The sequence below is a fragment of the Mus musculus genome, chromosome 4 (genome assembly GCF_000001635.26).
Source record: "Mus musculus strain C57BL/6J chromosome 4, GRCm38.p6 C57BL/6J".
Classification (NCBI taxonomy): Eukaryota; Metazoa; Chordata; class Mammalia; order Rodentia; family Muridae; genus Mus; species Mus musculus.
The window spans coordinates 149,111,696-149,124,560 of NC_000070.6; the positions used below are offsets into that span (position 1 = coordinate 149,111,696).

At 49.0% G+C, this 12,865-nt stretch overlaps 1 protein-coding gene across 3 annotated transcripts in view; it reads left to right on the top strand.

Moving 5' to 3' along the window:
* Dffa (DNA fragmentation factor, alpha subunit) overlaps positions 1–8,958 on the top strand; it is a 16,512-nt gene extending 7,554 nt beyond the window's left edge. The window contains exons 4-6 of one of the 3 annotated variants that reach the window (NM_001025296.2): positions 5,713–5,902; positions 6,077–6,228; positions 7,384–8,958. In NM_001025296.2, the coding sequence (NP_001020467.1) occupies positions 5,713–5,902; positions 6,077–6,228; positions 7,384–7,596 (555 nt within the window). In that variant the 3' untranslated portion in view covers positions 7,597–8,958. Of the gene's footprint in view, positions 1–5,712; positions 5,903–6,076; positions 6,434–7,383 lie in introns of those variants that run through there. The other 2 variants (NM_010044.3, NR_104263.1) reach the window with 2 other exon arrangements.
* Positions 8,959–12,865: the final 3,907 nt, after the last annotated feature.

Consider the following 12,865-nt stretch of genomic DNA (forward strand, 5'->3'; position numbering starts at 1 on the left):
AGCAGAAGGCACGGTAGTGTACGCCTGTCACCTAGCACTTGGGAGGCTAAGGAGGGAGGCTTGCTAAGCAGCCAGCCTGGGCTACGGAGTGAGTTCCAGACCAACCAGAGCTACACTGGGAGACTCCTGATTCCAAAACGTGGGGCCTGGGATGCAGCTCATTTAGTACAGAGCTTGCCTAACATGGATCCCTAGCAGGATAAATCGAGCGTGTGTGTGTGTGTGTGTGTGTGTGTGTGTGTGTGTGTGTGTGTGTGTGTGTGTATGTGTGTGTGTGTGTGTGTAGAACTGTATTCTCAATACTATGATCTCGAGCACGCTCAACTGGCCAGGAAGAACGACGCTGCAACAGGATCCTTCTGCACACGTTTATTGGGAGAGCTTGATTGTAGAGGCGAAAAGACCCCAAGCCCAGAACTGGTGCTGCTTATATAGGCCTAGGAGAGGCGTGACTCACACCTGGATTGGTTGTGCTTGGGTTATGCTAATCACTTCATTTGTATGCCTACATCTGATTGGTTAACTTCTCTCTCATCTTGGCAAAAGAACCTTTATTGCCTATGTATGTGTGGTGGCCAGCAGTAGCCAGCTGCCACTCTGCAACTGCCATTCTGTAACTGCCACTCTGTAACTGCCACTCTGCAACGGCTTCCCACATCATGGAGCTAAAGGAAGGAAGGAAGGCTTGAAGTTCAAGTTCATCTTCAGCTACAAGTCAAACTGAATGTACAAGAGTCTCGGAGAAACAGAAAGGGCTTACAAAGCTGGGTATGCTTCGTAAGGAGGAAAGGAGAAAGGCGACCATCAAGAGAGCTCTGGGCCGTGTGGAGGATGAAAACGTGCTTCTAGCACACTAGAGATGCAAGCTCTTTATTTTTTTTTTATTTTCTAAAGATTTGTTTATTTTGGGGCTGGTGAGATGGCTCAGTGGGTAAGAGCACCCGACTGCTCTTCCGAAGGTCCGGAGTTCAAATCCCAGCAACCACATGGTGGCTCACAACCATCTGTAACAAGATCTGACTCCCTCTTCTGGAGTGTCTGAAGACAGCTACAGTGTACTTAAATATAATAAATAAATAAATCTTTAAAAAAAAAAAGATTTGTTTATTTTATGCGTATGAGTACACTGCTACTGTCTTCAGAAACACCAGAAGAGGGCATCAGATCCCATTATGGATGGTTGTGAGCCACCATGTGGTTGCTGGGATTTGAACTCAGGACCTTCGGAAGAACAGTCAGTGCTCTTAACCTCTAAGCCATCTCTCCAGCCCCTAAATCGAGGATCATTTTATCATCAGCTTGTTTTCAATACTGGAAATCAAACCCAGGGCCTTGTGAACCTCAGACATTCACTTCGACTCTGTTTGTTCCTTTTTTGTTTGTTTGTTTGTGGTTTTTTAAAACAGGGTTTCTCTATGTAGCCCTGGCTGTCCTGGAACTCACTCTGTAGACCAGGCTGGCCTCGAACTCAGAAATCCGCCTGCCTCTGCCTCCCAAGTGCTGGGATTAAAGGCGTGCACCACCACGCCCGGCTCGTTTGTTTCTTAAACTGCCTAACAAGCTAACATGTCTCTGAGTTCAGACCGGCTCCTGAGAGCGTCAACATCAACACTGTACACTTTTCCTTGTGAAGCAATTTTGTTGTTGTTGATTTGAGCCAGTCTTAGGGATTGCAGACTGGCCCTAAACTCGCCATGTACCCATAGCATCGCTGGGCTTCCAGTACTCCCATACTGTCTTCCAGTTTATGCTGGCTTATCTAAGTTCCTGACGTAGGGTCACACTTGCCAATGTGCTACTAACAGAGCTACGTCCTCAGGCCTGGGTTGTTGTGTATTTTGGAGACAAGGTCTCTATACCCAAGCTAACCACAAAGTCTTAGCAAGTAATTCTCCTGTCCCAGCCTCCTGAAGGGTGGACTTGTAGACATGCACAACCATGTCTAGTTTTTTGGTTTTTTGTTCTTCATATAGTTTTGGGGTTTTGGTTTGGGGTGGGGGTTGTTTTGTTTTGTTTTTGAAGCAAAGTTGTTTATTAAGAAAGGGTTTTTTTTTGTTTTTGTTTTTTGGGTTTTTTTTTTGTTTTTGTTTTCGAGACAGGGTTTCTCTGTATAGCCCTGGCTGTCCACTTTGTAGACCAGGCTGGACTTGAACTCAGAAATCCGCCTGCCTCTGCCTCCGGAGTGCTGGGATTAAAGGCGTGCACCACCACCACCCGGCTTTTTTTTTTTTTTTTTAAAGAAAAGGGTTTTAATATCCATTTAAGCATTGGCATCAATGGAGCTGCTTTGCCAAGGACAGTACAAGCCAGGCATGGTGGCTCATGTCTAGGTCCAGCACTTCCAGGGCAGGTATCTGTGATCTCAAGGCCAGCCCGGTACACACAGCTCCAAACCAGCAATGGTTTCATAGAAGACTTTGTCTCAAGAAGCAAAACAAACACACACACACACACACACACACACACACACACACACACACACACACACACACACCACCACCACCAAAAGCCCAAAGAACCCATGCATCCAAGACATAGTTGTAGACTTCTAAGAGAATCCTGCCTAAACCTAACTCTTTTTAAAGGATTTTACTTTATGTATATGAGTGTTTGCCTGCATACATACATGTGTACATGTCTTTGCCTGTTAGAGTCCCTGAATTGGGGTTACAGATGTTGTGAGTCACCGTGTGAGTACTAAGAATTGAACCTGGGTCTTCTCTAAGAGCAACAAGTGCTCTTAGCCACTGAGCCATTTCTCCAGCCTATAAACCTACATTTAATCAAGTGATGTTATATATGTGTGTATGTATATGTGTGTGTGTGTGTGTGTGTGTGTGTGTGTGTGTGTGTGTGTGTGTGTTAAAAAAACACTGAGCCTACTAAAAATTATCCTTCTGGTAAATTTAGAATAAACAGCTAACATCCTTCATCCTTCACTTGAGCATGCCGTCAATGCTCAGCATAGGTTACATGTTAAAATGTAGTCTTGGGCTGGAGAGACGGCTCAGCTTGTAGCACAGGCTGGATGACCTGAGTTCAAATCTCCAGGCCGTCTTCTCATCTCCACACACATGACGGAAATAGATAAATATTTTTAAGAAACAGGGCCAGCAGCATGGCTTAGTGGGTAAAGGTTTGCCATAAAGCCCAGGGAAGTCACTTCCATCCCCGGAACCCACGTGGTAGAGACTCCATTCTCAGAGTCGCCTGCCTTCTGCTCCCACACCCTTGCTCTTACATACACACCCTGGTGTCTTTCTGCCCACACTCACATACACCACAAACACAGTAATAACAATACTAATGTTTTTTAATTTTTTATATTGACTCTTTGTGGTGTGTGTGTGTTGTGGGGGTGGTCTGTGAGTCCAGGTGCTGGTAGAGACCAGAGGTGTGGGTCCCCTGAAGCTAGAGTTACCAGTAATAGTGAGCCGCCCTGCATAAATGCTGGGAACTTGTGGGTTAAAAATGGGGTTCCATGGCCGGGCAGTGGTGGTGCATGCCTGTAATCCCAGCACTTGGGAGGCAGAGGCAGAGGCAGGCAGATTTCTGAGTTCGAGGCCAGACTGGTCTACAGAGTGAGTTCCAGGACAGCCAGGGCTATACAGAGAAACCCTGTCTTGAAAAACCAAAAAATTAAAAAAGAGAGAGAGATGCCACAGGAACCCACTCTGGGGGTGGTGGGGGGGAATGCACAGTCTGAGGTCCCAGCAGAACTGCTGGAGTTGGGCTCAGAGGTCCCTAGGCCACACAGAGGCCAGGGACAGCAGGTTCTCACACTCGGGCAGATGCCTCCGAAGTTCTGAGCACAGAGTGTGGGCCCTCGGGTGGACTCTAGCCAGGGGCTGTAGGGAAAGAGGCAGGGAAAGAGCTCCAGCTGGGTCCCTGGGGAGGAGAGTCCTCATCTTGCTCAGTGGGTGGCTTGGGTTGGTGAGGAAGCAGTGTCTGGAATGCAGGGAGGCCTAAGAGGGAGGTTAGACACAGCTCGTTAGGGAAGACCTGCTCCATTGCTCCAGCACACCAGATCCCAATGAGAAGAGGCAGTCCATGGCTTTATGGCGTTTATTGTAGAAAGGCAGAGAGAGGGAGAAGAGTAGAGAAGTAGAGGCCTGCCATAGCCATGTGGAGAGAGGGGGGAAGGGAAGGTAGAGAGGAAGAGCAAGACAAGTGAGAGAGGCAAGAGAGTAAAAGAGTAAGGGGGAGGAGCGGGCAAGTAGCCCCTTTTGTAGTAGGCGGGCCTACCTGGCTATTGCCAGGTAACTGGAGTGGAATCAAGACAGCCTATGTGACTGACGGCCACAGAATTATGGAGCTGGGGCCCCATGTCAGGAGCCTGTGTCTGGGAACATGGCAAATGGGCCTTCTGTCCCTTGCAGATTAATCTGCTGGGTCTCTGGGGTTTGAACCTAGCTCCACCAGAAAACAGGCCGCCTTTAGCGGTCCCACAGGAACTGAATTCAGGTCCTCTGCAAGAGCAGTATGTATTCTTTTTTGGTTTTGTTTTTTCGAGATAGGGTTTCTCTGTGTAGCCCTGGCTGTCCTGGAATTCACTCTTTAGACCAGGCTGGCCTGGAACTCAGAAATCTGCCTGCCTCTGCCTCCCAAGTGCTGGGATTAAAGGCATGCGCCACCACGCCCAGCTAGTGTATACTCTTAACTGCTGAGCCATCCCTCTAGCCCATGTGTGGTATCACCTTCTGCCTCTCTGCCAGCCAGAGAAGGCAGAGCGCAGGACTGGAGAATCCACAGCCCATGTTTCCCATCAGGAGATCAGACACCGCTACATACATGCCGGACCGACCGGAAGGGGAAAGCGAGGTCTGGGACGAGTGCAGCGGTTTCATTGTTCTTTCTGGGTACCCAGGTGCCCGGTGTACACCTGACGAGGAAGTCAGGAGTGTGTGTGTGAGGGTGTGGGGGGGGGGTGTCCGTGGTCCTTGGGATGTCTGCATAACAGGCAGGAGGGGGAACGTGGAGCCTGAGATGAGTAGGGTCCAGTCTGGCTGGGTGCAAGTGCTGAGTATGGAGGGAGTGTAGAAGAGAAAAGCCTGCTTCAGGAGCCTGCGGCACAGTCCTTTTAAGTGAAGACCTTTCCCCTGGCGGGCTTTAGTGAGGCAGCTCTGAGATGACCCTTGCCTGTTCGCATTGTTTTGGGGCGGGTGGGGCCATGTAAATGCACTTACCTTACTCAGGGTGGTGGGAATCCGGGATTAGTACCCTTGGGGATCGAGCATGAGAGGAGTATCCAGGAAAGGAAGGCCATTGGCTGAAGGCTAAGGCTATGTAGATACCTCGTTATCAGGGAGAAGAGCTCCAGTGCCCATGGTCCTCTCAGTTGGATGTCATGGTTCCATGTTCCAAAGCAGGTGCAGAAAGCGGCTCCATCCCTGCCGTTCTCACATCTCTGAGATTCCAGGGTTTGAGCTCACCCCGCCTCCCCAGTTGTTACGCCTGTCCGGTGGCACGGCCCACCTGTCCTGCACCCACGGAGCTGAATTTCTAAGGAGGCTTAACTTTGTTCTTTGACGCCGGTTTTCACCCTAGAATTTTGGAAACATCAAACGTTTTTCTCTTTAAAGTAACTTGAGGAAAAGATGAACTGATTCTGAAATGGGTGTGCTGGAGAGCTAGAGACTGCTTCTCAGAGCCTTTCTCTGGGGCTAGAGGCTGTCTTGCAGTTTCTCTGAGCCTTTCTCTCTCTGGTGCCAGGCGCTCATCGACATCCCATGTGCAGAGCTGGCTCAGGAACTCTGCCAAAGCTGTGCCACTGTCCAGGGGCTGCAGAGCACACTCCAGCAGGTGCTTGACCAGAGAGAGGAAGCCCGCCAGTCCAAGCAGCTCCTGGAACTTTACCTCCAGGCCTTGGAGAAAGAGGGCAACATCTTGTCCAACCAGAAAGGTAAGACTCCCACTGCAGCTACCAAGGAGCAGCCCTGAGGTGGGGCCTTGTCTGTGGAGCAGGCCAGTATCCTGATGACAGTCCCTAGGAAGGACGCTTCTCTCTCACTCACTGAGGTTGCCTGCTCGGCTGGGCACTGCGCCTTCATAGCCTGCTGTCTCATTTACATTGCAGAGTCCAAAGCTGCCCTCAGTGAAGAGCTGGATGCAGTTGACACAGGCGTCGGCAGAGAGATGGCTTCGGAAGTGCTGCTCAGAAGCCAGATCCTTACCACACTGAAGGAGAAGCCTGCCCCAGAGCTGAGTTTATCTAGTCAGGATTTGGAGGTGGGCAAGAACTAGGGACCCAGACTGCAGAGAATGCCTTCCATGGACGTATGTTTGGAGGTGCAGAGGCATGTATGTGGCTTTCCTTTACCTCCACAGGCCGGCTCAGCTGCCAGTTTGCCTTTTCACACAGCCAGAGCATGTGCAAACATCTTACTTAATATAGATCCAACTGGCTTTTCTGAGCGGGGAGGTAGTCCTGGCTATCCTGGAACTTTCTCTGTAGACCAGGCTGTCCTTGAACTCTCAGAGATCTATTTGCCTCTGCCTCCTAAGTGCTGGGACTAAAGGCACGCGCCACCAACGATAAGCTCGAAGTGACTTTTAAAAGAAAAGGGGTGTAGTCCCTCAGGTCACCAAACATTAGTCTCTTGTCCAAATTGATAATGACCCAGTCGGAGAACTGTGGGCTGAAGCTTCTGCGGTGGCTTCAAGGGATAAAGAGTCAAAGATCCACAAGTGCTCTGAGGCCAGGACAGTCGCACACAAGGGCAAACTCACGGCTGGGGGCGAAGATCAGCACTTGGCCGACATTCACACCCTGGATTTGGTCGCCAGCACCATGGGAAATAAAAAAGGCAGGCTTATGGGGCCTACCCTGTGCTGGCTAACTCAAGAGCAGAGAGCTAGCACTCAACAGGGGAGTCCATCAGGGTGGTGGTCTCGCCCCTGTGTACCTAGTACCTCCTGATGCTGGGTAGAAGGGAAGGGAATTATATTAACTTGAGCATAGTTCAATTTCCTGTTGTGCTTAGGAGATTTTAAAAAGATGTGTAAACATGTACCATCAAGGGCACATCATAGCCAGGTGGTGGTGGCGCACGCCTTTAATCCCAGCACTCAGGAGGCAGAGGCAGGCGGATTTCTGAGTTCGAGGCCAGCCTGGTCTACAAAGTGAGTTCCAGGACAGCCAAGGCTATACAGAGAAACCCTGTGTCGAAAAAACCAAAAAAACAAAAAAAGAAAGAAGGGGGTGGGGGAAGGGAAAGGGGAGGAAGGAAAGGAAAGGAAAGGAAGACAAGACAGGCACATCATAGTGCGTTCCAGGCCGGCCTATGTCTAAAGAGAAGAAAGTGCGAGCAGCCCAGCGAGGCGCAGAGGCTCAGAGGCGCGGTGTCTCTCAGTCTCTCTCAGTGGTTCTCATTCTCGCTGCAGTCTGTCTCCAAGGAGGATCCCAAAGCCCTGGCTGTCGCTCTGAGCTGGGACATAAGGAAGGCAGAGACAGTCCAGCAGGCCTGCACCACGGAGCTCGCCCTGCGGCTGCAGCAAGTGCAGAGCTTGCATTCACTCAGGAATCTATCAGCAAGGAGGAGCCCACTGCCTGGGGAACCACAGCGACCCAAACGAGCCAAACGAGACTCCTCGTAGCCAAACCGGAGAAGACGGGCTTTGCTGTCAGTAACTTTCCATGGTCCTGTTACCGCCCACACTCCCCCCTCACCCACCTCCTGCCCCATGTGTGCTCTTCTAGCTCCAGGAAAGCGGTTCAGGGCTGTGCATGTGCCTCTCTACCTCCTTTACTGTACTGGGATTTCCGTTTTGTTTTCTTACCTGTGGAAGTGTTTTGCCTGCGTGTATATCTGTGTACCTCATGTCCATGAAGGCCAGAAGACAGTGTCAGGTCCCCTGGAACTGGAGTTACAGACAGCTCTCAGCAGCCATGTGGGTGCTGGGAATTGACTCTGGCTGTTCTGGAAGCCTGGCCAGTGCTCCTAACCACTGAGCCATCTCTCCAGCTCCCGGAATGTGCTTAGCATGTGTTAGGCCTTAGGTTCCAAGTGAAAGTTCTGGTCAAGGGCAGTGAAAACCTCTCATATAGTTAGGACTTGATGTCCTCACTCTCCAACTTGAACAATAGAGTTTTAGACACACAAGGGTAGAGAAAAGGCGCCCAGCAGCAACAATTGTGGCCATGAACTTCTCAAGCTAATAAATGCAGTTGCTGTTTGCTTAAAGGCACACACTGCATTTGGGGACCCCAGGGACACGGAGTCTAACCCACGGCATCTAATATCTGACTCAGTGGTGTAAAGCTGTTACCACTGTGAAACTCCGTTCCATTTTCTAATATGTTTTGCCAGCAGGGGTTAGAAAGAGTCATTAAATGAGCCCATGCAATGCGACTCAGGTTGCTGTCTGCAGACCAGAGCACTTCTAGTTTTTCTCCGCTGTTTCTGCTCAGAGTTCTGCAACTTCTGCAATCTCTAGTGCTGTCTGCTTTCAGGGAAAAGGCGCCTAGTTACGGGTCATGTGACTTACACATGTTGGGAGAAGACTGCTATCAAGAGTCTCCAGCCCACTTCTTGTGTGTGCGTGCGTGCGTGCATCTGTGTGTCTGTGTGTGTGTGTGTTCTGGGCACTGAGGATTGAGCTAGGGCTTCATTCATAGATGCTGTACACGTGCTCCCTAATGAACCACACCCCAGCCTCACATTGACAAGGAAATGCAGCACTGAGTGTCGGGGTGAAGGTGGGGTGCACAGAGCAGATTAACATGATTGACCTGCCTCCTCCTACAGCGGGAGGCAGATCTGTCGGCAGGCAGCTTTTACATCCTGTAGTGCCTGATAGCACCAGTTCCAAATATTGGTATCAACAGCTCCTCCCACATCTTCGTGGTACCTCAATCCTTAAATAAAAGCCATTGCTGATATTAATGCCAGTAGTCCCCTCCCCGATCCTCGCAGTGCCTCGAAATCCTTAAATAAAAGCCATGGTTGATCATCCAGCTGCCTTTGTTTGTCAGAAACACTAATCCCTTCCGAGTGTGACAGTACACAAATCAAAGGGAAATCAAATAGCGTGTATGCTACACTGTATGTGACCAAACACATCAAAGCGACCGGTCAGGTGCTGTGTTAGCATCAGATGGCCTTGAATCTGTCACAGGCAGGCTGGCTGAGAGTTGTCAGACAACACAGCAGCATAGTCCTGGCAAAGAGATTTCCCCAAGCAATGACGTTCTGAAGAGACTACCACCTGTCCTTGGGTTACATCTTAAATGTGTGTGTTCCTGGAAGTCCAGGAGATAGTAAAGCTAAAAATAAGTTTTAAAACAATCCTGGCACTTGGGAGGCAGAGGCAGGAGGATCTCTGTGAGTCTGAGACCACACTTGTTTACATAGTAAACTACAGGTCAGCCAAGGTTACAGAGAGGGGCACCCTGGCTTAAATAAGAAAAAAGAAAAAAAAAAAGATTTTTTAAAATGAAATTAGGTTTCAAACTAAAATAATTTTGAATAGGTGTTTGCTTTGGGATTTATACTTATTCTCTTTGCAGTGAACACAGATACATGTTGCACAGCGCTAATGTGGAGGGCAGAGGGCAATTTGTAGGACTTGGTTTTCTTCCCTTCCACGTGTGGGCGCTAAGGATGGACTTGGTTTTCGAGGCTTGGAGGTAAGCACTTTGCCTGCTGAGTCATCTTGCTGTACATCAGACAGGTTCCCATCCGCATGGATGAGCCAGGAGCGATGTTACAGTGTACTTGTTACCTACCTGCTAGAGAGGCTGAGGCAGGAGGATCATCTGTGGCCAGCCTGGGAAAAATCATCTCAAAAAGGAAAGCCGTGCCTCCCAGGTGCCAGCGTTATTTTAAAAGTTACTTTTAGCTTTAATAGATCCTGGGGTTTCGTTTTTTTTTTTGTTTGTTTGTTTGTTTGTTTGTTTTTTAAGACAGGCTTTCTCTGTGTAGCCCTGGCTGTCCTGGAACTCACTTTGTAGACCAGGCTGGCCTCGAACTCAGAAATCCGCCTCCTCTGCCTCCCAGGTGCTGGGATTAAAGGTGTGCGCCACCACTGCCCAGCTATGGGTGACATCTTCAAACCACCACAGCGATACAAAACACTGCTTCAAAAATGGCTCAACTTATAAATAACGGGTTACTCACCTGGCCCTGGCTTCTTCCTTCCCCATCAAGAAAGAAGATGTTTCCTTCTATTAGATAACTAGGTTTCCTTCCCGGTTTGTTCACATGGAACACATCCTTCTATGAAGCTGCCAGTGAAGATGTGGAATGTGCCTTCAGCAAGCACTGTTGCAGCACACTTGAGTGTGTCTGTTATGTTTCCTGGTCCAAGGCTTCAACGTGTGGCAGCCTTTGCTGTTACTCCTGACAAACTCCTGTGGAGGACTTTACGGACTGTTCATACTGAATTCCTCCCCAGCACTTAGACATCTGATGCCAAATACTGGAATTAGAATGGATGAATCAAAGCTCTCCAGGTCTCGTTGATACTGGCCACACTTTGACGATACACATACTGGACTACAGAAAGCTATGCCCTAAACTGGATGTGATGGGGCACACCTTTAATCCCAGCACTCAGGAGACAGCAGCAGGAGGATCTCTTCTGGTTTGAGGCCAACCTGGTCTACACAGTAAATTCCAAGACAGCCAGGCTATGTAGAGACCAGGTCTCAAAAACCAACCAACCAACCAACAAAAAGGTGTTCTCTAAGAAATCATGCCCAGATCCTAAAGCCAGGAAGGCACCTCTTTCCCTTTTACTGGTTTTTCATTTATTTATGTGTGTAGTTTATGTACCTGTGGGTCATGGTGTAGTAGCATATGCGAGCACACTAGGTCAGAGGTTAATGGGATTTCTTTTTTTTTTTTTTTTAAAGATTTATTTATTATATGTAAGTACACTGTAGCTGTCTTCAGACACACCAGAAGAAGGAGTCAGTTCTTGTTACAGATGGTTGTGAGCCACCATGTGGTTGCTGGGATTTGAACTCTGGACCTTTGGAAGAGCAGTCGGGTGCTCTTACCCACTGAGCCACCTCGCCAGCCCGTTAATGGGATTTCTTATTTGACACTCAGCCTTATTTGAGACAAGCCTCTCGTTGAACCTGACGCCGGCCATTTCAGCTACATTGGCTAGTCACTGAACTCCCAGTCTGCCTCCAACCCCCACCCCGGGTCAGGTGACAGGTGGACACTACTTGCTTCTATTTATTTATTTTTTCACGTGACACCAGGTATGGGAAGTCAGATGCTCACGAGTGCGTGCATTCACCCATTCTCACCAACCTTGAGCGTAGTAACTCAGTCTAAACTAACAGCTAACTGATGCCAGCTGACGTAGTCTCCTGGACTTAATAGACGGCCTGGCAAGATCATTAGCTTTATTGTCCTTCAGTGGGACACAGGGACACAGTTAAGGGAAAGTCTAGTCTTATGGATGGTGCAGAGAAGACTCACAGTGACACTCTAGTACACCTTTCTTCTAGAAAAAAAAAACAACTCTAAGACCAATTTCTGGAGACTATCTGGCCTCTCACTCGGATCCTTCCACTAACACGTGGACCCCAGTACTGCTCTGAGGCTGCTATGCAGAAGTGTGAGCCGTGTTGCCGTATTCAGCTTGGATGACCCAGCTCAGCTCTGAGGACCCAGAGCCAAGTCAGCAGTCACATTTGGAGTCTGCTTCCCCAGATGTCCGGAGATAAAACCCTGGCATCTCCAGCAGCCTTGGGCCCTTCCCCATTTTAGGCCTGATTCTCAGAATCTTATGGAATTCTAGATCTGTAAGCTTTGAGTTTAGCTGTAGGGAGTTGAGTCCCAGTCTCTCTCCACACACTGAAAGATCCGCCTAGGGCAGTAGCCTACTTAGGGGAAGGTTTAAGTCACAGTGTGCGACCCATGCAGGTCCTAAGTTCCCAGCAATCCTCTTGGCTCCACCTCCCGAGGGCTGGGACTTCTGCCCTACACCACCACACCTAACCCGCCACACCCTTCCTATAGCCCGAAAGGTGACTCAGTGAGTAAAATCTGTGGCTCCCAACACTGGTGACCTGAGTTTGATCCCTGCACCTAACAGTGGGGGGTGGGGTGGGTGGGGGGAATGGATGGATGCCAGCAGTTTTCCTCACATGTACACAGTGACAGCAAGTTTAGCATCCAGAACCTTCACATTCAGTGTTCTCTTAATGTGTGCCTCGACAGTTAGGTGTGTATAAACCAGAAAGTATTTCACGGCTAGGGGAGAGAACTGAAGCTAATTTTGGCAACAGCAATCTGCCCCCCATCTTCCTTGGAAAAGACCAAAATTCTGCTTAGCTGTGGGTTCAGCAGTTGGTCGCTTTATATCGTAGAAAACAGAACTATCTCTCATCTAACCGCTACTCACTGGAGGTGAAATGGGAAGACTAACGTGACAAGTGTGTGTAAAGTATTTCACTGGACAAAGTCTGGATGCTAGCTTTGGGGGGATCCCTGTCTCAGAAGTCAAGGTAAGCCAGACACTGTGGCACACATCCCGAGGCCCACCTGGCACAGAGAGGAAGAGATAGATGGATCAATTTGAATCAGAGGCTAGACTAGTCTGCACACAAAGATGCAGGCCAGACAACGCTAAACAATGACTCCCTGTCTCTAAAGCAAGTGGAATGGAGGACAGGGTGCAAGGGAGCCACACTGCCCGGTGGGAAACTTCTGTCAGGAGACCTCTTTCCTCACCAAGTAAAATCAATGGGAAGAACTAACAAATTCATATTACTAATTAAAACAGCTGTGTAACGAATTTGTCTATAACTTTTATAAGCATGTCAGCATGGTGTCAGCTTAATAGCATAACATTAGTTTTAAAATTAGTTTTAGCTAAAATATGAGGAATAATCACCACACAGTGT